The sequence below is a fragment of the Cinclus cinclus genome, chromosome 26, assembly GCF_963662255.1.
Source record: "Cinclus cinclus chromosome 26, bCinCin1.1, whole genome shotgun sequence".
NCBI classification, from domain to species: Eukaryota; Metazoa; Chordata; class Aves; order Passeriformes; family Cinclidae; genus Cinclus; species Cinclus cinclus.
The window spans coordinates 4,896,253-4,914,574 of record NC_085071.1 but is presented as its reverse complement, the minus strand read 5'-3'; the positions used below and the strand labels follow the sequence as shown (position 1 = coordinate 4,914,574).

Here is an 18,322-nt window from a genome sequence, read left to right as displayed (position 1 = left end):
TTTGCTTTTAAAAGCTGCAGTCTTTGCATAAAACATGGATCTAAACGTATAAAAACTGTAAAGGCAATTCTGTACGAACTACGGGAGCTGTGCAAATCCCTCCTGCAACAGAAACTGCATTTGGGTTTATTCCCGACTTTTTTTGACAATAGTACTTGAAGTTCAGTAGCAGACAGACAACTTTCACCTCAAAATGTCATTCACAATTAATCCCAAATTGTACATGAAATGGTTGAATTCACTCCACGCAATCAAGGGAGAGATGCAGGAGCTCATAAAAAGTTGTGCAGTTAATCAACCTCGTGCAATTTGTACCTGCTGAAAGCTCCTCACAAACATCCAGAGATCTCTCTCTCTGCGGAATAAATCAGTAAATCATTCTGCCAATTCTATTTATCCCTGTTTTAGGGATGGGGAAGGGAACCAGAGTGAGTGAGGCTGACACCCTGATGGATTCCCCAGTGCCCAGAGCCACGGGCAGCAGCAGAACTGGGCTCTAACAACTCCTGCAAATAACAGCAGAGCACTGAAGCGGCAAATCCCCAGTTGTGGTTAATTCTCTGCCTGTGATTAACTCATCTTTCTTGGCTATTCCAGCCCTTCTTGCACCTTCTAATGCAGCTGGGGCTGGGATTATCAGGCTGTGACTGTGCTTTGGTCTCCACTGAAGTGACAGCTGAGGAACAGGTAAAATACTACACTGAGAGAAACGCAGGTGGAGGAAACCCAAATAAAAAATAATAAATAAATAAAGCCATTCCATGAGGACAGAACAAAGTTCCCATTCCAGAGGTCGGCGGAACAAATCTTCCCTTCCTTTTGTTTTAAAGTGCTCTGGACAGACACCTTTATTTGGGATTCACTGTTGTCTTATCAGTCTGGAAATGGGAATCGCAGACATTTTGATAAATGGATGCAGGAATCGTTCTGTTCCAGTGTAACCACTGCGAAATGCCTTCGCACAGACACAGCTCCAAGCTCATCTGCAGCAGGGAGGCTTCTCAAAAAACCACCTCAGGAGCTGCAGCATCACATTCCCGTGCTGGTGCTCGCTGTGGGATGACGCAGGAGTGACATCCAGGCTGCTCCTGGCTCTGCTGACACCCTGCTGGGTGACCTTGGCCAAGCCTTCCTTCTCCTGCCTCTGCCTCCCACCTTCCCTGACTTCCAGCACCTCCTGGGGCACCCAGTGCTCTGCCCACCAATGGAACAGGAGCAGAAATGCCTTTTTTTTTTTTTTTTTTTTTTTTTTTTTACAAGGAGGGAAGGGGAAAAGATTCACCAGCAGGAAATGGGATGCTGGAGATTTCCTGCAGGTCAGATGGAAAGAGGAGCTGCCTTCCCAGGGCACCCAGGATTAACAAAGCAAAAAGCTGAAACGCCAGCAAGGGTTGAGAATTTTTTTTTTGAGGACTTAACTGCAGCTCCAGTCCTGCCCAGGTGGTGCCCACACAAACCAGGCTGGCTCTGGTGACACTGGTGGCCTTTTCCCTGTCTTCTACTAAGGCAATCACTGCTTAACAAGCAGAATTCCAGCAGCTCTGGAAGAAAGCCCCTCCGGGCTGTGATTTCCACCTCTTTCGAAGTCCAGAATTACACACAGTACTTGTTGATAGCTTAGAATGCTCCCTCTGCCACACAAGGGCAAACTACCCAAAAAATTCTCTTCCACTTTCATGCATGGGAGGTGTAAAATCATTTTGTCCAAGCTCCCTGCAGTCTCCATTCTGGCTGCATCCATGGAGTCAAGACACTGAAACAGAGTTAATTTGATTCCTTTAATCAATGGGATTGTCCCAATTACACATTAACCACCGCCAGCCCTGGCTGCCACTGCAGAGCAGGGAGGCAGCACAGAGATTTTGCAGATTCCTGCACTGCATCCTGCTCATGGCAAGCAGAGAGCATCATTTTTCATAACTGCACTGTACTTCACTCCCCCAGAAACGCTGTGTGAACACAGAAGAGTGGCTGCTACTACCACTGGGTTCATCTCCCAATTCCATGTGCAAGTTATTCCATAACTCCCCATACCCCCATTCCACTGAAAGCCATGGAAGTGCCTTCTCAGAGCAGGAAACAACCTTGGAGTTGCACTGAAATCACCTCACAGCCTCGTGTTTCATGGTGGAGAACTGAGGAACAGACCAGGAAAAGCAATGCTGTGGTTAAAAGGCTGAGCTCCAAAACTCCCCAAACAACCTCGTGCAAGTCACTCCACGAAGCAGAATTATTCCATGGAGCGGTTTGGGCTGGAGGAAACCTCTGGAGATCAGGCTGAGACATTTGTTAGGGGTTTGTCTCTGCTCTCAGAGACACTGGGTAGGATCAGAGCCTCCCTGCTGGGCTCCTGCCCTGCAACATCTCCAGCACAAGGATGAGCTGCTGCAGCTCTCACCAAACTGACTTCAGGGAACATTTCAACGAGCAGTGAAAACTCCAACACTGAGCTGGACCATAAACCCTCAGTTACCAGCTAAGAGGGATGGTTCCCACCTCTTCCAAAAAAGCCTCACCTGCTTTAAGCTCCCCTTAAAGCCTGGTTCCCTTTTTCCCTTTCCATCGTTCCTCACTGGATATTAGAGCCAATCAATGGGATTCCACCACCTCTGACTTTTCTGGCTGCTGTGGGTGTCAGAGAGACAGCTCAATGCTGCACTCAACAATTCCAGCAGTACAGAATCTTTACTACTTAATCATTTCCTTTTTTTATTTTTTTTTTGTATCCCTTAAAGTCTTATCTCTCCCTTTCCATTTGAATTTGCTCTATTTTCTGCTGGAAAAAAAAAAAAGAGCCTAATTTAAATTTAGGCCTATTCATGCTGTTTCTGAACCTCCCAATGTCTAGAAACATGGAGGAGAGTAAAGAAGTATTATTTAAAATCCACTCAGCTAAACAGAGCTTTGTTATAATTTCACTAAAGCCTGTGAAAAATTACTCCAGCTCTGTGTCTCAGGATACTCCTGATAAAAACTGAGTTTAAAAGACTTTTCCTGCAAAGCTATGGGCTCAAAACCAGTTAAGGCTGCATGACCTTGCCCCCAGCTAACCCTCAACATTATCATAACAATTTCCTCTGGTCAAGATCCAGGCCAAATTCTGGCAGGAGCTGGGGGGGTGCAGCAGCAGGAACAGAAGCACAGCTGTGAAATTTGGCATTTCCCACCCAGCTGGGCTCTCGGAAACCAGAGAAGGGCAGTGAACACCACGCAGTAATTCCAGGGCTGGAAATCCCTGGAGAGGCTGAGAGCAGGAACCATTCCCTGGGTGCAGAGCAGGGAGGAATGCTCAGTTCTGCACTGGGACACAGATCAGCCATGGGACTGCCTGGATCCCAGTCCCCAGAGCCATCCTGGGGTCTGACAGGAGCTCCTGGCAGGGGCAGGCAGCAGCAGAGGAGCAAACACCCAGCTCTGCTCCCAGCATTTCCCAGGGAGGGATCCATGGGCACAGCTCACAGGATCCAGCATTTCCCAGGGAGGGATCCATGGGCACAGCTCACAGGATCCAGGGGCACAGCTCACAGGATCCAGCATTTCCCAGGGAGGGATCCATGGGCACAGCTCACAGGATCCAGGGGCACAGCTCACAGGATCCAGCATTTCCCAGGGAGGGATCCATGGGCACAGCTCACAGGATCCAGGGGCACAGCTCACAGGATCCAGGGGCACAGCTCACAGGATCCAGCATTTCCCAGGGAGAGATCCAGGGGCACAGCTCACAGGATCCATGGGCACAGCTCACAGGATCCAGCATTTCCCAGGAAGGGATCCATGGGCACAGCTCACAGGATCCAGCATTTCCCAGGAAGGGATCCATGGGCACAGCTCACAGGATCCATGGGCACAGCTCACAGGATCCAGGGGCACAGCTCACAGGATCTATGGGCACAGCTCACAGGATCCAGCATTTCCCAGGGATGCTCCTGGGGACAGGCACAGCTCAGTGGGGAGGAAAGCTGGGGATGAGATGTTCTTCAGCTGCACTCAGCAAAAAAAAATAAAAAAATTAAAAATTACAGAGTGACAGGCAGAGAACAACTTCCAGCCCAAAGAAGTGTCTGCCCCAAACCACGGGATTGGTACAAGGAATGGGAAGGCAGAAGGTGGGATGGGCAGGTGATGGGTTCTGTGACCCTAAAGGTCTTTTCCAGTCAGAAAGGTTCTGTGATTCCCTGAATCAAACATCCCAAAGCTTGCAGCGGAGTCCTGGCCACAGCTCAGCAAGGGCTCTTCTTCTCCCCCCCTCATTCTGGGCACAAACTTCCATGGGGAAACCTGCTGGATGTGGGTGCTCCTCACCAGGAACTCTCAAGTGGGGACTGAAGACAAGAGAACAAAATAAAGGGCTGATTTACAGCATAAATGCACACCGTGGTGGCACAGCCCTCGCTCTGGAGCCAGGAAAGCTCCTTAGGTCTTGGTGCTGATCAATGGGAGCTGGGCAGGCTCAGCAGAGACCCCTCTGTGCTCCCAGAACTGCTGGAATCTCACAAGCTCCTCCGTCCTCACCAACAACACGACTGGAATCGTATTTTAGTTGCTGGACTTTTTGAGGAGCATTCCCCAAAAGCACCTCAGATGGACATACAGGTGCTCTCTAAGCTATGTTTACCTGCAGCAGGACCCAGCATCAGCCTCCACAAGCCAAGGATGGCTCATGGATGCATCCAAAACCTCCTGAACAGGAATTCAAGGGGCCAGCGTTTCCATAGGATGCTGAAATAAATGAGGAGCACACCAAGGGTCTCAACCTACCTTACACGGGGCTGTACATTTACAAAATTTTAAAATTTGCTTTTAGATTTGTTTTTGGTTTTAAAACAGGAGTCTGGTTTGTTCCTCCCACATCCCATGTTCTCAGGGACAGGACAAGTCTCTAGCTCAAGTCTTTAAGAATTAAAGTTTGATCCAGAACCACCAGATTTGCTGACTGCACCTCTACTGAACCTTCTCCTCACCTTTCTAGCACTGGTCCACACCTAATTAAAAACTCAGGACAACTGGGAATGTTCTTTAACCCCCTGTGGTCCCTCAGGGGAGTGGAATTATGAGTGCAAGTGGAGACCTCTGCAATGAAACCTCCTCTGCCCTCTGTTCCTGCCCAGTTCTTAAATTCATAAACAAAATTCATAAACAGCTTCCTGCTCCTCCACTCTTCAGAAGAGAAGCTTGGCAAAAACTATTTTCCATTGAGAAAAAAGAAAATTACAGGGGTTTAAAACAGATGAGCTGGTGTTTGAAGCTGGTGCATTCTCCCTTAACCCAGTACCAAGCAAGGTGCTGACTAACAAAGCACAGTGTGTAAATAATGGTGTCAAGACCCTTTTAGAATAGCCCATTAGAATGTATTTCATGTGTGTTTATCCACACACACGGGGCCTACACATGCCCCTAACACACCTTGCAGTGCTGATTGCCCAGAAAGCACCGGAAAGGAGTGAGCAGCACTGCTGAGCCCACCTGATCGACAATCAATACACAGAATTCCAGAATCATCACACTCCAGAGGCCAGGCAGGGCTCAGCATCAACCTGCAGCCAAAGGCAAAGCCAGTGCCCTCTGCCCATCTCATCCCTGTGGAACCGTCGCTGCTGCTTAAAGCTGAAAGGGAGAACCTCACAAAGCACCTCCTCTCCCCCTTCCATAGCCACACTCAAGTTCCCATCCCCAGGCACCACCTGCCCTCCCGTTCCAGCTCCATCCTTTCCCCAGGGGAAGCTCTGGTACCCTGCCCTGGGGCACGGCAGCACCTCAGGGCACCACACTCCCTGTGCTGGTTTTCAGAAGCCATTTCTGGGCAGCAGGACGGGTGGCAGGGCCCAGATGGTGTGGTGGGAACAGGGTTTCTGCCCCTTTTTCCTGTCTGACTCCTCGCTGGCAGCTCCACACACACGGCTCTGCTGCCACACTATGGGAACTGCTGGCTACTGCTCCTCCGGAACCCCACAACGGCAGGGACAGCTTGGAGCTCTTGGAACTTTGTTCCACAGGGGTTCAGGATCCAGCACAGGCTGAACCGATTTGCTGGGATTTCACCCCAAACCCACCGTGACCCTGCAAAGGGCGGGTGCCTCCCCTCCCTGCACATCCAGCAGCAGACACTGACACCAAAGCTGGCATCCTGCTCTCACAAAAACATCTCTGCTGGGGCTTCAGAATATAAAGAGAGGGCTTATTGATCAATGCCTCTGGCTCTGGTGCAGATTAAAAAAAAAATCTGAGGTCTAAAAAGCTTTTGCAGGTCTTCTGCTCACAAAGCAAAACCCAGAGCATCAACCTCTGGCTGAAGGATCCAGAACAGAGAGCTCAAAATGCAGACAGGAGGGACCAGGGCCCTGAGAAGAAAGGATTAAATGCTCAGCGAGGTACAGAGTGAAGCCTGGAAGATCCAGTATGAATAAGCCACAGACAGCTCAGAAGAAGAGAAAAGGCTGTAAGCTCCCAGTAGAGTAAATCTGAGATTTAGGTATCTCTCCATCAGTCTGCTCGCACGAGGAAAGCTCAACAGAAGCTGCTGGAACAGTTTTCATCTGTGCACAGGCTGAATGTTCATGCTGAAGAGATGAAAAAGAGCCACCAAAATAAACATTCAGCCTTTATTAGGGACCTGTAGGTTGTTTGGGTGGGTTTCCAGCCTTTCCTAACAGATGCTCCCAGTCAGCAAAACTGTTCAGCTCCACTGCAAGAGTGCTCAGGAGCAGCAGTTAATCCTCATCCCCGAGCCCCTGAAAGGAAACCTGCCTTACATAATAAAATCGGTCTTGCATTCCAGATAAAAGTTTTTCCTCAAAACCCACCTCCCCCCAGCCAAACCCAAGGAGCTTTCATACACATCAACACCCAAACACACATTCCTCCAGCCTAGGATACAGCAGACAAGACAACAGCTCTTGGAAACTCTTGGAAATCGGGGCACTGCACAGTGTGGAGAGCAGCCACTGCCAAGCTCTCCCACTCTTCCCCCTCCTACACACACAGAAGGCCAGTCCCTAAATATTTGCTGTTTACACCAGAAATAAACTTCAGTCCCTGGATCTGCTTTGGCTGCAAGGGCAGCTGCGGAAATGAGATAGGAGACACAAGCAAACTGCCCCCAAATTCAAGTCTGCTTCTGCTTTCAAGCCCAAACACGCATGTTTCATAAAAACCAGGATGCTGAGGCCAACGAGCTCATATATAAGAGATATTCAACTGGGAACGCAGGAGGAAAAGGAGGAAAGTGCTTCCATCTTCATGCAAGGCATCCAGAAATCTGTTTTATCAGCTGTGGGCAAGCAGCAGGCTAGTGAAATCCTGAATCAAGATTCCAGGAAAGACAGAGTGGAAAGCAGTGCTGGCATTTTTCACAGTCATCCTGCACATCACCAGTGCCTGTGCCCAAACCTGACCCATCGGAGAAGGGGAATGAGATCATAGAGAGCCACCCTTTATCACACCCCAGCGCTTCAAAAATTGTTGCTCCCGAAGGATGCAGCTCCAAAGGTCTGAATCAAACACCCTCAGTGCCGTGCCCAAGACAGCAGGGCAGTGTGTGCCAACACCCCAGAGCCATCAGCTCAGAGCCATCACCCCAGTGCCATCACCCCAGTGCCATCACCCCAGTGCCACAGCCAAGTGCCATCACCCCAGTGCCATCACCCCAGTGCCATCACCCCAGTGCCATCACCCCAGTGCCACAGCCCAGTGCCATCACCCCAGTGCCATCACCCCAGTGCCACAGCCCAGTGCCACAGCACAGTGCCATCACCCCAGTGCCATCACCCCAGTACCACAGCCCAGTGCCATCACCCCAGTGCCATCACCCCAGTGCCATCACCCCAGTGCCACAGCCTAGTGCCATCACCCCAGTGCCATCACCCCAGTGCCATCACCCCAGTGCCACAGCCCAGAGCCATCACCCCAGTGCCATCACCCCAGTGCCACAGCCTAGTGCCATCACCCCAGTGCCATCACCCCAGTGCCACAGCACAGTGCCATCACCCCAGTGCCATCACCCCAGTGCCACAGCCCAGTGCCACAGCACAGTGCCATCACCCCAGTGCCATCACCCCAGTGCCACAGCACAGTGCCATCACCCCAGTGCCATCACCCCAGTGCCACAGCACAGTGCCATCACCCCAGTGCCACAGCCCAGTGCCACAGCCCAGTGCCACAGCACAGAGCCATCACCCCAGTGCCATCACCCCAGTGCCACAGCACAGAGCCATCACCCCAGTGCCATCACCCCAGTGCCATCACCCCAGTGCCACAGCCCAGAGCCATCACCCCAGTGCCATCACCCCAGTGCCACAGCCCAGTGCCACAGCAAAGTGCCACAGCCCAGTGCCATCACCCCAGTGCCATCACCCCAGTGCCACAGCCCAGTGCCACAGCAAAGTGCCACAGCCCAGTGCCACAGCCCAGTGCCACAGCACAGTGCCATCACCCCAGTGCCACAGCCCAGAGCCATCACCCCAGTGCCACAGCACAGTGCCACAGAAAAGTGCCACAGCCCAGTGCCACAGCACAGTGCCATCACCCCAGTACCACAGCCCAGTGCCATCACCCCAGTGCCATCACCCCAGTGCCACAGCACAGTGCCATCACCCCAGTACCACAGCCCAGTGCCATCACCCCAGTGCCATCACCCCAGTGCCACAGCCCAGTGCCACACAGCCCAGTGGCATCACCTCAGTGCCACATACCACAGTACCATCAAACCAGTGCCATCACCCCAGTGACACACAACCCAATGCCATCATCCCAGTGCCACACACCCCAGTATCACACACCCCAGTATCACACACCCCAGTATCACACACCCCAGTGCCATCACCCCCCTTCCCGCACGGGGGACAACTCCGCTCCTTCCAGCCGGGGAGCCGGGGATGGCTCCGAAATGCTCCTGCAGAAGTTGCCCACGCCACTCACCCATGGCCGATCCAGCCAGCAGCCCCAGGGAGAGCAGCAGCGCCCGGCTCCAGGCGCTCCCCTCCGCCGTCATGAGAGCCACGATCCCCAGTTTCCACCAGTGCCTTCCGAAGCTGCAGCTGCATCCCGGCCGGTCCCATCCCAAGGAAGGTTGCATGTCAAAGGGCAGCAGCAGGAATGGGGTGTGCTGGGGGTCTGCTGGTTGCCGCTGTTGGGTTTTCCCCCCTTTTTTCCTTCCTCTCGGCGATTGGGATAGTCCTCGGCTCGGCTGGATGAAGAGGAGAAAGGAAGGAGGAGGGGAGGAGGTGGGGAGGTGGGGGGGGGGGGGGGAAGCGGGTCAGGCTTGTGATTTTTTTTTTTTTTAATTTTTTTTTTTCCCCCCTTTTAATTTTTTCAGCCCAGGAGGGGAAAAAAAAAATCCCACCGCATGGAAGGCTGTGAGCTTCTGCAGCTGGAATGAACCAAGTGTGGCAGCAGCTCGGGGAGAGGAGAGGGAAGGCGAGGAGAGGAGAGGAGAGGAGAGGAGAGAAGAGAGAGGAGAGGAGAGCAGGGGAGGGCTGGCGCGTCCCTCCCGGTGGCTGTCTCAGAGCCAGCTCCTCGGCAGCAGCACCACCACCAGCACCACGCAGCCCGCAGGGATTTATACTTTTTTTTTTTTTTTTTATATTAAGCCACTTGATTAATCGTTCCCGGAGCTTTGTTCCCTCTCTGTTAGCTGGGCTGGGGGGGAGGGGGGGGGGGGTGTGTGTGTGTGTGTGTTGTGGAGATGGGGGGGATGCTATGCTACACCCCCCCAAAACCAGCACCAGCCTCCCACCAGCACCCAACCCCACAGACAGGGCTCCAGCACCGTGTTTATTTTGGATACTCCAGGTTTCTTGATAAGGAACGAACCCCCCCCCAGTCCACACTCCTCCTTCTCACACACATCCCTGTTATCCCGCCCCCCCCCATCCCCAATAAACAACTTGATGTTATTGACACAATTTTTGTGATGAGGCAAATTTTGTGGCAAACACAGATCACGACAGACTCCCCTCCCCTCCCCTTTCCCTGCCTGTGGCTTGTCCTCGCAGCACCAGAGCTGGGATGCAGGTGGGACTGGTCCAGGGGCATCCTGGAGGTGGGAAAGGCTGTGCCCCCCTCCCCGGAGCCAACAGGCAGCTCCTGCCCTTGGCAGGGCTGGCAGAACCCCCCGCTTCTCCCCCAGCACCAGCAGCACCAGCAGCACCTCCCCTTGTTTTTGTTTTAACATCTCCTGGTACGCCGGTCCCTGGAGCTGCAGGCAAGATGGGGAAAAAGGGAGGGAGGAATGGGAATGCAGCCACTTAACGCCACATTCGGGAACTTCATTATCTTGCTAATGATGCTCAGATCCAGGGACAAGGAAAACAACTCGAACATGACACCAGAGCTTAAGGAAATAAATAAATAACGAAGAAAAAGGCACTCTGGAACGCTCGAGCATCCTCCATCCTCCCTCCTCGCCAAGCACAGACTTTACGTCCGCGACAGGCTCGGAGCTGCCCCTCTCCCGCAGCCCTGTGAACAGGGGGTGTTTGCCAGCCCGACACCCCCTCTCCAGCCCTGTGATCCCCTTTTTCCCCCCCGTCCATCCCAATTTCCCCCGCTGCCCCCGGGATGCGAGGCCGGCCCGGTACCCCCGGCTCCCGAACCGGGTCCGGCTGTGCCGGGGCCACCTCGGGGGCTGCCCTGGCCACTCATCCCCCTGCTCCCCCGGCTTTGCATTTGCTGCAGTTTCTTGCTGCAAAACCCCCTTCTTCGGCCGTGTTCCGGTTGCCTTGAATGAGCTTATTTGACAGCTAAAAAAAAAAAAAAAAAAAAACCAAAAAACAAAAAACCAAACCCAACCCAAATTATATATCGAGGGCTCGCAGATCTTGTCCCTCCACCCCTGGGATCAATCCTCCTTGTCTCTCCCTCCGTCCCTTCTGCATTTCAATCCTCGCACTGCCCACACCGGGAGCCGCTGCCAAGAGCCAAGGCTGGCACATGAAAGAGTTGCTTTATGTCTGTTTAAGCTGCAGCATCAATTCAAACAGCCCCGATTGTGCACAGGCACAGCTCCCCCAGGGACAGCTCCGGGCACAGGGGGACACAGCTCCATGAGCCGGTGTCCCCTCCCCAGCCAGAGATGTCCCCCAGCCCAGGACTGAAGCTGCTGCAGGGCAGGGGCTGAGCCCAAGAGCCCTGCATGCACCAGCAGCGATCCACGGCCATCAAAAGGCACTGAAGGAGTCACAGTCCCACTTTATTCACGGGTATAGCGGTTTTCAAATCCAGGGGTTCCTCCCGGCTAGGTTTGCGTGGCAAAAAAAAAAAAAAAAAAAAAAAAAAAAAAAAAAAAAATTGAGAAAAGATACTGCGCTTATTCACGGAATGGACAATGGTGATGAGCACGTCACAAACCATCCCTGCCACCCCAAGTTCTGCCAGCACCACATCCCCAGGGAGGGATGCAGGGATGCTCCGGCTCCCAGCCCGTCTCTCACCCCGAGCAGCGCTCACTTCGCCTCTCACCTTGCGCACTCACCTCTCCCTAAACACAGAATTCCTGCGAGCGCCCACCGGGACACAAATCCTGCTCTGCACTGCCACCCGCAGCCGGGCTGCAATGACACATTCGTTCCCTGCAGCTTTTATCCCACTTCGTGATGTCCCCCTCGCCAAAACTCTGCTCTGATCCCTCCGAACGAGCAAGCGTCCCCCATTCCCAGGTGGATTTGGGGAGGAAATCCTTCCCTGTGAGGGTGAGGAGGTCCTGGCACAGGGAATCTGTGCCTGCCCCATCCCTGGAAGTGTCCAAGGCCAGGCTGGACAGGGTTTGGAGCAGCCTGGGGCAGGGAAAGGTGTCCCTGCCATGGCAGGGTCACAGCCCAGCATCCCTGAGAGACACCAAGGTGATCACAGGGATGGAGCAGCTCTCCCTTGAGGAAAGGATGGCAGAGAGGAAAGGCTGGGACTGTTCAGCCTGGAGAAAAGAAGGCTCCAAAGTGATCTAACTGTGACTTCCAGGACCTGAAGGAGCCAACAAGAAACATGGAGAGAGACAATTTACAAGGGCTTGGAGTGACAGGACACAGGGAATGGATTCCCACTGCCAGAGAGTGGTTTAGGTGGGATTTTGGGAAGGAATTTTTCCCTGTGAGGGTGGGGAGGCCCTGGCACAGGTAACCTGTGCCTGCCCCATCCTTGGAAGTGTCCAAAGCCAGGCTGGACAGGGCTTGGAGCAAACTGGGATAGGGAAAAGCGTCCCTGCCCATGGCCGGGTTGGGATGAGCTGATTTAAGATCCTTTCCCATCCAAACCATTCCAGGATCCTACACCTTTCCCAAGGTGTCACTTGTTGAAACAAAGCCTGAGGCACAGAGCACATCCTCCTCCTAATGAGGCAAATCATTCCCACTTTTTTTCCACCACAACCAATTTTATTTGGGAAAAAGTGTGTCCCATGAAACCCGACTGCTTCAAATTCTGAAGCACCCAAAGCAGCTGCTGCATTCGCTTCCCCACAACATTTAAAGAAAAACAACCACAGACACATCAAAATATTTACAGGAAGAAGCAAAAGCAGCATTCAAAGGAGCAAAATTGAAAATTAAAGTGTTATAAGGAACCTACTGTAAACAGCTGATCTTCACAAAGAAAAGCTGAATTTAGCACAGAAAAATTTATGCCAAATCATGTTTTGCAGGACAAATAATGGGGAGAGAGGGAAGGATGCTCTTCGCATTAATTGGGTAATATTTACTGTGTGCTCCCAAAATAGAAAAAGTAAAATTACAAATCCAGCTCACAATCAATAAGAATTAACACGGGCCCAGTTCTAAACATCCCAACAAAACATCCTGTAATCCTGGCCCATCCTGCTTGGGACGTGGAAATGTTAACTGATATTTTCATCTTCCAAAAAATAACTTCACAGATGAGGAAATAGAGAATTTTCCAGATGAAGCCATGGAGGAACAGAAGGGGAAGGCTGCAGCCTGTGAAACCACCAGACAGGAATCCCTTTGAGAAAATGGGGCAGAAAGTTGTTTCTGTACTCAGAAATAGTCTAACAATGTTCTATTTTCATACCCACGGCACAAATCTGTTGAGGTTTTTATTACAGAGAATATCTCTGTTCTTTAAAAATAGAGGGGAACCAGCATCCCACTAATTACGGTGAGCCTATGATTAGAGATAATTAGATACATTTACAATTTAGAATTTCCTAACTTTAGCTGTTTATGAACCATAGATGTGCCCATAGTGTGTGCACAGAGCATCAGTCATTCCCTCCAGCTATGAGGAGTAAATTGATAACACATTAAATTATTGAACATGGCAGGAGCAAACTGGAATTTAAATGGGTGCTTGGAGGAGGGAAACACGAGAATTGGGATTTGGAGCAGGTGACCATTACAGGCACGAGGATGTGGCTTAAAGGAAGACAAAGCTGTTCAACCCCACTGGAAATCCCAGAGCAATCTGGGGGGTTTGGAAGGGCATCACTGCAGTATTTGCTATGCCACAGAATTCCCTGAATTCCCTGAAAATTTTGCATGGTTCTCACTGGTAGAGAAGTTGATTTTCGTCCCTGCAGCTTCTGCAGGAATTTAACCCAGGAATCCAGTCTGGGACTGGGAAGTGCTGGAATGGCCTTTTCCATTCAGGAACTGTCGTGTCCCATGCCAGGAGCTGCTATCCCACTTTTCTTTAACTCTCAATCCAGGATCTCCCTCCTGCTGAAACGGAGCAGACGCAGGAAGCTCCAGGCTATGGAGAACTGGGATTGTCCAGCCTGGAGAGAAGAAACTCCAGGGACACCTAATTGTGACCTTCCAGGACCTGAGAGGGACAGCAAGGATGATGGAGAGGGATCACTTACAAGGGATGGAGTGACAGGAGACAGGGAATGGATTCAAACTGGAAAAGTGGAGATTTGGGTGGGACACTGGGGAGGAATTCATCCCTGTGAGGGTGGGCAGGGCTGGGATGGAATTCCCAGAGCAGCTGGGGCTGCCCCTGGATCCCTGGCAGTGCCCAAGGCCAGGCTGGACACCGGGGCTGGAGCAGCCCGGGACAGTGGAAGTGTCCCTGGGGTGGCACTGGGTGGGATTTAAGGTCCCTCCCAACCCAAACCAGTCTGGAATTCCGTGTCTGACACATTCCTTGAAGCATCTCAGGATGGACAAAACCTCTGGAGCATGTCCAGACCCTCCTGCCCAGGTTTCTGGACTGAATTCATCATTTTGGATGTGTAAGACACAACCAAGTGATTCTCCTTTGCAGCAGCCTCATCTCAGAGAGTTCTGGGCTTTGGGCAAAGTGTTTGGTTCTATTCCTACAATCTCCTTTGGTCTCACGACTCAGGAAATTCCAGGTCAGAGTTCCATGGCCCTCCAAGGGGACTTCACTGCTAATTCCCAAGTTTTGGGGGCAAAATAACTTATCTGAAATGGACTTTGCTTACAGGCCAAGCATGTCCTCCTAACTGCAAATATCCCAGAGACTAATGAAGAAATTAATTGTTTATTAACACCTTTAACCTTGTGTTGTTTTACAGGAGCTCCTGCCAACACTGGATTAAAAAAAAAATTAATTCAAGCACTTCAGATTTTCTGCTTGCATTTATTCACAGCAGTGGCCAAGGCTGAGCTTCTCTCCCTCCCTTCATCTTCCAGTTTTCCCAACCAGTCAAACTTTCCACTCTTTCAGACCCAAATTTTGTGAGGAGAGGGCAAAACAACTCACAGACTTGGGGCACAATACTGAGAGCTGTGTTCTGATTTGCATTAAAAAAAAAAAAACAACAAATTGAAGATCATTGTCCTACAAGTTATGGATAAATGGCTCATGGGATAGAGAGGAAAAGTTCATCCTTCCCTCTGGATCACCTTCCCAGAAAATAAAATAAAAAAAAAATAAAATCCACCCAGAAATGGGTAAAGGCTCCTAAGACCTCCATTATGAAGAAGAGAAAGAAGTAATTTGGAAGTTTGATGTAATTCCATGAAGCTTGACTGGATTCCTGGGTTAAATTCCTGCAGAAGCTGCAGGGACAAAAATCAACGACTCTGCCAGTGAGAACCATGCAAAATTTTCAGGTAATTCAGTTTTCCTGTCCTGGTATTGTGAGGAAAAGTTGCTATTTATCAAAGTCCCAGAGTCCTATAAGGACTTCATGTTTTCCCCAAAGTGAACATTTCCATCTCAAATAATCCCCCATGATTTATAGGGTGAGAAACAGCTGGGTGACAATCCATCTGAAATAAATTTTTTAAGGATGACCAAATAAGAAGGGTGCTTTTTATTTTTCTTTTTTTTGGTATGGGAATAAGACAAATAATAAAAATGTTTTATTTATGAAAAATGCCCGAGCTTCTCAGAATTGAGTGCTGGTGCAATAAAGATGGTTGATAGAAGCTCTCTTGGCTGCGAATTTCAGAGATAGGGACTTTATTTGTGTGTTCAGAGGGAGATTAACACAAAACACTCAATGCCTGGGTGGTGCACGACTCACTCCTGCCTCACTCCCTCAAACTCCTGTTAATCCAGAGTTTAAAACCTGAGTTTTAACAGTCAAGACCAAGCCATAAAGCTTGGATGTGGAATCCTGATTAATTATATCCCCTTGGGGTGTTCCACTTGGGAATTCCAAAGCTCTTGAGCTTGACAATAATCCCTGCGGAGCAGCTCTGCTTCTTCCCATGGAGGCTGGGGCTGCTCTGCTTCAGCCACTTGGCTGGGTCAGAGGTACCAGACTGATTAAATGAGATTTTACAGCCTCTGGGAGCCCCGTCACAACAAATCACCACCAAACTCCCGCCCAGCCGCAGCACCAGTGACTCAGGGCAGTGACAAAGATCTGAGTGTGTGTCTCACCCAGCACCACTGAGTCAGCCTAAGTCACATTTAGGCTCGGTTTAAGAGGATATTGCACCTGTAGGGGTCAAAATAAGAATTAAGTCTGCAAAGATCTGAGTGTGTGTCTCACCCAGCACCACTGAGTCAGCCTAAGTCACATTTAGGCTTGGCTTAACAGGATATTGCACCTGTAGGGGTCAAAATAAGAATTAAGTCTGCAAAGATCTGAGTGTGTGTCTCACCCAGCACCACTGAGTCAGCCTAATTCACATTTAGGCTCGGCTTAAGAGGATATTGCACCTGTAGGGGTCAAAATGGGAATGAAGTCTGCACAGCTGGAAACACAGCTGGGTGTTTTGCAAGTTACAGATCCTACAAAAGGTGGAGAAGCCTCATTCTGGGGGGGAATGCAGGACCAAAGGTGCTTCAGCTCTTCAGGGGTGACAGGTTTCAGTGCGGGTGGTAATTCAGTGAAAAGCTGGAGCATCCTCCTGGCTTGGAGCAGCCTGGGAGAGCGGGAGCTGTCCCTGCCCTGCACCCCTGCCGTGGGATGAGCTTTAATGTCCCTCCCAGCCCAAACCACTCTGATTCACCGAGCTTTAGATTTAGTCCCTGATACAACAACACCAGCTTCATTCTCTCCCCCCGTGTTTACAAAATTCAGCTCTTCTTTCTCTTTTAATCCCATTTATGTAAATAGAACAATGTTGTGGTGTAGCCCGAGCTGGCGCAAGGATGGAATTCAGAGTTTGTTTATTCTTGTGGGCTCGATAAACAATCTTACAGTGATCCTCCAGGTGACATTCTGCACATTAGAACTACTTCAGTCCTCACTGTTCCTCTCTCCACACTGCATCAACATCTATTTTGGGTTACCCAGATGGCTGAGGTGCTCTAGGACAATTTATAAGGAGGAATTCATGCCTTGGCAAGATGTGCCCACTGGCCTTTTTTTTTCCTCCGCACACGGCTGTGAGCCAAAATTTCAACTCAGATAAATTAAGCAATTAGGAACCTCCAGTGTTTCCACAACATTCCTCACTCTCCTCGCCTTGGGGGGAAGGGGACAGGGGGGTGATGTCAACCAGAATGAGAGTTTGTGGAAGGAACACCAAGGGAGAAATCCCAAAGCCCATCCATCGCTCCCAAACTCCCACCAGCACCGGCAACAACAAACTCGGAGCCCCAGGGCACCTCAAATGTGGGAAGATGAGAGGGGGGACACCAATAAAGAGTCCACGTGTCACATCCCATCCCTGGAAGTGTCCCAGGCCAGGCTGGATGGGGCTGGAAGCAACCTGGGATGGTGGAAGGTGGGATGCTCATGGCACTGGATGGGCTTTAAGGAGCTTTCCAACCCAAATCATTCCATGGTTTCAACAACATTTAGTTTCTTAGGGACAAGCATCCTGCACTGGATCTACCCCTGGGATATGTTCAGCTGGAAATTGGGGAGCTGAGGATCAGCCAAGCTCCCTCCAGGCTCCCAAAGGAACGAGGCTGGAGCATCATCAAGGGCACAAGGAATGGAAACCACAGCTCTGCCTCAGTCAGGAACACTGGCACACCAAGGCAGGGTTATATGGATTTAATTACCACAATTCCTGCTTTATTTCACCAGGATTACACTGATTCCCCACCCACAATTCCTGCTTTATTTCACCAGGATTACACTGATTCCCCACCCACAATTCCTGCTTTATTTCACCAGGATTACACAGATTCCCCACCCACAATTCCTGCTTTATTTCAGCGGGATTACACTGATTCCCCACCCACAATTCCTGCTTTATTTCACCAGGATTACACTGATTCTCCACAAAGAATTCCTGCTTTGTTTCAGCAGGACTACACGGGTTCTCTTCCCAGAATTTCTTCCCCGTTTCCAGCATGGGATTAAAGACACGCAATGAAGATTCTCAATAATTTTTGACTTTTTTCCCATTATCCACCTCATGCCTGTGCTCCCACATGGACCTACAAGAGTATTCCAGTTCATACCTGGAAATCTGCAGTTCCAGCTTTTCCCAACACATTCTTCCCAAACCTCTGTAAGAGACAGGAAAGAGAAATCACCTCCATTTTACAAATAAAAAGCTGAATTCTGGGAAGCCAGAACTCAAAGGCTTCATCCATCCAGTTTAAAGGCACAAACCACAGGAAAATAAATTCTCAGGGACACAAACCAGGATCTGAAGGACACAAAAGTCATAAAACTTTTCCTGTACCTTGACCAATTCCCAAACTCCCTTCTAGTCCACTCCATCACTACTGGATGTCACATGAAGCTTCCTGGGCAAATCCTGATTTCTTTCCTAACTCATGGCTGAATTCTCCCCAGCATTCTCCTGCATGATCCATTTCTTCCACTGTGACTGCTACCAGGGTTCCTTTGAAAAATAATTTTACAGAGCAAAACAATTATTTACTTACAGTTTTCCAACCCAAAACTTGGATCAGAATTTCCTTTGGCTCAAGCCAGGTCTGTTCTGCACCAGTAAATTCCCATTTTCTTTAAGTGGAGTAGAAGCTTGGT

At 50.4% G+C, this 18,322-nt stretch overlaps 1 protein-coding gene across 1 annotated transcript in view; it reads right to left on the bottom strand.

Annotated features, from left to right (window-relative positions):
- The window catches only part of CSMD2 (CUB and Sushi multiple domains 2), a 272,370-nt gene extending 263,300 nt beyond the window's left edge, over positions 1–9,070 (bottom strand). The window contains exon 1 of the mRNA XM_062508842.1: positions 8,914–9,070. Within this exon, the coding sequence (XP_062364826.1) occupies positions 8,914–9,070 (157 nt within the window). The remainder of the gene's footprint in view (positions 1–8,913) is intronic.
- Positions 9,071–18,322: the final 9,252 nt, after the last annotated feature.